Source organism: Triticum aestivum, chromosome 2B, assembly GCF_018294505.1.
Source record: "Triticum aestivum cultivar Chinese Spring chromosome 2B, IWGSC CS RefSeq v2.1, whole genome shotgun sequence".
Taxonomy (NCBI): domain Eukaryota; kingdom Viridiplantae; phylum Streptophyta; class Magnoliopsida; order Poales; family Poaceae; genus Triticum; species Triticum aestivum.
The window spans coordinates 381,403,712-381,408,441 of record NC_057798.1 but is presented as its reverse complement, the minus strand read 5'-3'; the positions used below and the strand labels follow the sequence as shown (position 1 = coordinate 381,408,441).

At 51.9% G+C, this 4,730-nt stretch overlaps 1 protein-coding gene across 10 annotated transcripts; it reads right to left on the bottom strand.

Annotated features, from left to right (window-relative positions):
• Positions 1-236: 236 nt before the first annotated feature.
• Positions 237-4,671, bottom strand: LOC123045028 (probable inactive leucine-rich repeat receptor-like protein kinase At3g03770). 10 transcript variants are annotated; one of them, XM_044467934.1, is made up of 9 exons: positions 4,425-4,671; positions 2,572-4,348; positions 2,258-2,391; positions 1,937-2,180; positions 1,608-1,816; positions 1,466-1,503; positions 1,272-1,392; positions 865-1,158; positions 237-653 (listed from the first exon to the last, which is right to left on the bottom strand). In XM_044467934.1, the coding sequence occupies exons 2-8, from the start codon at positions 3,929-3,931 to the stop codon at positions 892-894; spliced, it is 2,373 nt and encodes a 790-aa protein (XP_044323869.1). In that variant the 5' UTR covers positions 3,932-4,348; positions 4,425-4,671; the 3' UTR covers positions 237-653; positions 865-891. The 10 variants fall into 10 exon arrangements, with proteins under 10 accessions (XP_044323869.1, XP_044323871.1, XP_044323870.1 ...); XM_044467936.1 differs by having other exon boundaries at positions 4,415-4,650; XM_044467935.1 differs by having other exon boundaries at positions 4,420-4,650.
• Positions 4,672-4,730: the final 59 nt, after the last annotated feature.

Sequence of the window (4,730 nt, the reverse complement as noted above, 5' to 3'; positions counted from 1 at the left end):
ATCATCTCATCGAAAGACGGGACACCTTTGCCTCTATCAGGAAAGCAGGCCACATGCGCAGGATTTAGATCGAAGGGGCCACGAGTCGTTCGGTAGTTCCCCTAAGACCGGAACATTCTCCAATTAAGTTTTCCATTTTGTATATTACAAATATTGTACTTCATCCGATCCAAATTAATTGGCGCTGATTTTGTATAACTTTAGTAGGAGTACAAAGCTAGGTCAATTAATTTGGATTGGAGGGGATAGCAACATTATTTTTTACTAGATATAATATGCATTGGAACATTACAATACCCGGTTCTCAAAAACCGTACAAATTTGTATTTCTAGACTAGACAAAGTGGAATTTTAAGACACTGTGGGAACATATAATGGTTTTATGGGAGTGCATTCCAATCCATAACGAGATTATGGTTACTAGTCGTTCTATTGGAGATTTCTCAAAAGAAAAAAGAAAAAAAAAGTCGTTCTACTTAATTTGAGAAGTTGAAAACTCATCATATCCGGTGGCGTCTTGGTGAGAACTAGTACACCATACGCATCACGGGGTCCAGCTTGAGCTGCTGTACACTTGGCCTGAAAATACCATGTCTAATCCTTGCCTTGAGCCATGAATCCATGATGATGCTTGCCGATGTATTTTTGTGTGCCTGCAAGATGCCCGGAGCATGTCATTTCAGAATTCAGATCCTAGTTGCACATTTGTTGGAAGTTACTCCCTCCGTCTCGAAATACTTATCATCAAAATTGATAAAAGGAGATGTATCTAGACGTATTTTAGTTTTAAATACATTTTTTTAATCTATTTTGATGACAAGTATTTTTGGACGGAAGGAGTAGATGGTGGCAAAGTGGACGTACCCTAGCTGCGGGGTGGGGTGGGGTGGGTCAGCCGTGTGCGGATTGTGCATGGGGCTGCGAGGGCGAGAGCGGGGACTCGTCGCTGCTGCGGGAGTCATCCTGCACCTGGGCCGCAAACTGCAGGTTCCAGAGCACGTCCTCCACTGAGGGCCTCTGCGTTGGCTCCTTGGCAAGGCAGCGGAGGCAGATCTCCATGACGGTCCTCATGGAGTCGTCGGAGCAGCCCTTGCTCACCGCCGGGTCCACAAAGTTGCTCCTCTTGCTCGGTCCTTGTGCTGTCAGCGCCGATTGCAACTTTTTCGATCCACAACCACAAACTTTTTCCGGTTACAACTTGAACTCGCCCTATATACGTAATTAGCAAGACAAGGAACGGAAAGGAAAGGAAAGGAAGCATATGTACGAACCTGTTCTTTCATGATCTCCACCTCGTATATGGAACTGATGGGCCTGCCGGAGATAACCTCCAGCAGTATCACACCAAAATCGTACATGTCAATCTTATCACCGTTGGGAACCCTGCAAATTCTAGTTCCTACGTATATTGGTAACTGAAATTGGGATAAATAAGTAGAGTACGTAAGAGGGACGTAATCCATACCTATCCGGTGGATACTTGCTTCCAGCTCCTCCCTGCATCTCCAAAGCAACAACAATACAACATAGTTAGTTAATGTCAAAAAACACGTAGTGGAGCAGATTACTTTACACAGAGTTTGATGTGCTGGGAGTAGAGTAGGTACCTCTGATTTCATGGTCTCTGACAGAATGGGGATGTTGTAGCTGCCGATTTTGGGGACCTGATTCTGGTCCATAAGAATGTTGGTGATCTTGAGGTTATTCGCAAACAGGCCTGGTATGATCCCTCCATGCAGGAACTGAATGCCCTTGGCCACACCAATGGTGGTCGATATTCTTTGGCCCCACGACAGCCTCCGCCCTTGCGTTCCTTCTGAAGATGAAGATCCACTTGGGTTATTATATATTGATATTGATTGATGATGACAAAAACACCAACAATAACAATAATAACAATAACAATGGTCGGAGGAGGAGTCGAAAAAGAACTTGCGTGAAATCCTGCCCCTGAGGTTGCCATTGTGCACGTATTCGAAGACGAGGTAGAGGTGCGTGACGGTGGAATCGTCGAGGTTGTACTGGAAGCAGTGCCCCAGCGCGCTCACCAGGTGCCGATGCCTCAGCTTGGATATCATCTCGATGTGGCGGGTGAAGCTCTGGCTCTTGTTCACCTTGAGGGACCTGATTGTCACCGGGGTCCCATTGCTTAGCCGTCCACGGTACATCTGACCATCAACCTCATTAATAACCTCATGAGTCATGAGTTGAGATGGATGTCGAAAAAAACAGAGAGTTGAGAGTTGAGAGCGCATACCTGGCCATGAGCATCTTGACCCATGAGGCTAGACACCTGAAAGTTATCGGTGGCCGCCTCCAGCTCCACCAAGGAGAATGATCTGTATGCCGGAATGCCAAGAGCCCCCAGCTTCACCGTCTGAGATATGTAACCTGTTTGTTTGTAGTGTTGTTCAAAACATCTCCAAGTTAGCAGCATGTATATTTATATTTGCCAACCCAACCCAAAGACAAGAGAGACTAGTAGTAGTAGTGTTATTCGAATGTGGGGAGGAATTCCGTTTCGAAAAGAAAAGAAAAAATGTGGGGAGGAAAGGAAAGGGGGGGGATTACGCGCGTCGGCCAGCAAATTCGAAGGGTAAGCGCTCGACGCGTGCTCCACCAGTCTCCGTGCAGGCCTCGCCTTGGGCAACCTCGCCTTCCTCACCACAAACACCACCGCCGCGCTCACAACCAATGCTCCCACAAGGACAATGCCGGCCACCACACCGGCCTTGCCGCCACTCTTCTTCTTGCCTCCCTGCTCCTGCTCAGGCACGATCCCGACGGCCAATGCCTGGTTCCGGCAGAAGGGCGACGGGTGCTGGGACTGGGACTCGTCGCCGCTGCCGCTGGAAAGGCAATTCGCCGAGAAGAGCACCACCGTCTTCCCGGAGTCAGAGGAGGCGGCCAGGCAGCCGGGGAGGCTCCCCGTCAGGAGGTTCGACGACAGGTCCACGAACCGGAGGTTCTCGCCGCAGGAGGCGTTGCCCGACAGCCGCCCCGTGAACCTGTTCCCGGCGATGCTCAGGTACTCCATGGACGGCAGCGACAGCAGCGCCGCCGGGAAAGGCCCCACGAACCTGTTCCCCGACACGTCCAGCCGCTCCAGGAGGTAGCACGAGGCGAGCATGTCGGCGGGGAGGCCGTCGCTGAACTTGTTGCCGGCCAGCACCACGCTGGCCACCTTCCGCCCCACCCGCGGGAACTTGGGCCCTAGCGCGTTGTTGGCCATGTCAATCACCTGGAGGTTCTTCAGGTCCAGGTCCGGCAGGTTCCCGGAGAGGTTGTTGGACGCCAGCACCAGCGACCTCAGCGACGGCATGTCCTTGAGCGACTCCGGCAGCGTCCCCTGCAGCGTGTTGTTCCGGAGGCTGAGGACCGCCAGCAGCGGCATGTCCTTGAGCCACCCCGGCAGCTTGCCTCCCAGCATGTTGTGGTCCGCCACCAGCGTCTGGAGGCTGCCCAGCCGGGAGAGCCCCCGCGGGAGCTCGCCGTAGAGGTAGTTGGAGCTGACGTTGACGATCTCCAGCTTCTGGAGGCGGGAGATCTTCCCCCCCGGCAGTGGGCCCCAGAGACCGAGGTTGGTGAGCGTGAGCACCTTGAGGTCCGGCAGCCTGGACAGCGTGGTGAAGAAGGCGTCGATGGAGAAGGTGGCGGGGAGCGGGCGACCCCGCGCGCCGGGGTCGCCCATGATGTGGAGCTGCGTGACGCTGTCCTCGTAGCACTCCACCAAGGCGGAGGCGGTCTTGTAGTCGCCGCCGTAGCAGAAGTCGGTGTAGTTGTGCCAGGTGCCGAGCACCGGCGGGTCGCCCAGGAGCTGCCGGAGCTTGAAGAGGGACCAGGCCTGTGAGGCCTGCAGCGGCGTGGCTCCCGGCAGCAATGCCAGGGACGCCACCGACAGCAAGATGAGCAGAGCATGGATTCCACCCATTTTTTTTACAAGATTTCTTTCAGCTTCTTCTTTTCCTCGATCAACAAGTTGAGGAACCAAGAATTGTGATTGTGGGATTCTAATTCTAGTGCAGGAGCAGAAGCGATTAGCAAATAAAGTTGTTGGACACAGCCACACAGGGACTGGGAGGAAAAGTCTGAGTTTGAGAGCTCAGAAAAGTTAATGTGAGAGGAGCTTGTACAGTTAATGGAGATAGGTACTGGTCACCAGAAAAACATTGTGCAGTCCGCAGAGGCACAGGGATCTGGGCCGACTGATGGATAACCAGTGGTCCGTCCTTGACACCGCAAAGCAAGCAAGAACAAGATGCTCTCCCTCGAGAAACATCACCAGATTTGCATTCCTTTCTTGAAGAAGTGGCAAGAGGAATTAACCACAGTATGTCCGCATGAAGAACTGGCAATAGAAATTAACCATATATTATAACTATATATGGCCTAGAGAAAGTGCAAGAAATCTCACCTCACCTCACCTTTGAATGATGATAATGAGATGAGTGCATGCAAGTGAAGTGAATGGAACAGCTTGAAAAAGCTTTTCTAGTTTTGGGGGTTTGTCAAGGGAGGGAATCATATGCTTAGTGTCGTCTAGTACTCTACTCTGCTCAGTACTACTAGTATACTCCACTGTGGCAGAGGTAGGCGGGGCATCACGGGATGGCACAACCGCGGGGCAAAGGGACAAGACGGATTCTTTGCTCTCAGAATGATTGAGCTGGAGAGAAACCGAGGCTGGCAAAGGGACAAGGGGGTGTGAGCCCGGTGCTGCCTTTCTCTCT

Coding starts and splice junctions, on each gene's coding strand:
- LOC123045028 (XM_044467934.1), bottom strand. CDS start 3,931: ATGGGTGGAATCCATGCTCTGCTCATCTTGCTGTCGGTGGCGTCCCTG. Junction 1,393..1,465: donor AGCAAGTATCCACCGGATAG/GTATGGATTACG, acceptor CGTAGGAACTAG/AATTTGCAGGGTTCCCAACG. Junction 1,159..1,271: donor TGGAGATCATGAAAGAACAG/GTTCGTACATAT, acceptor GGATCGAAAAAG/TTGCAATCGGCGCTGACAGC.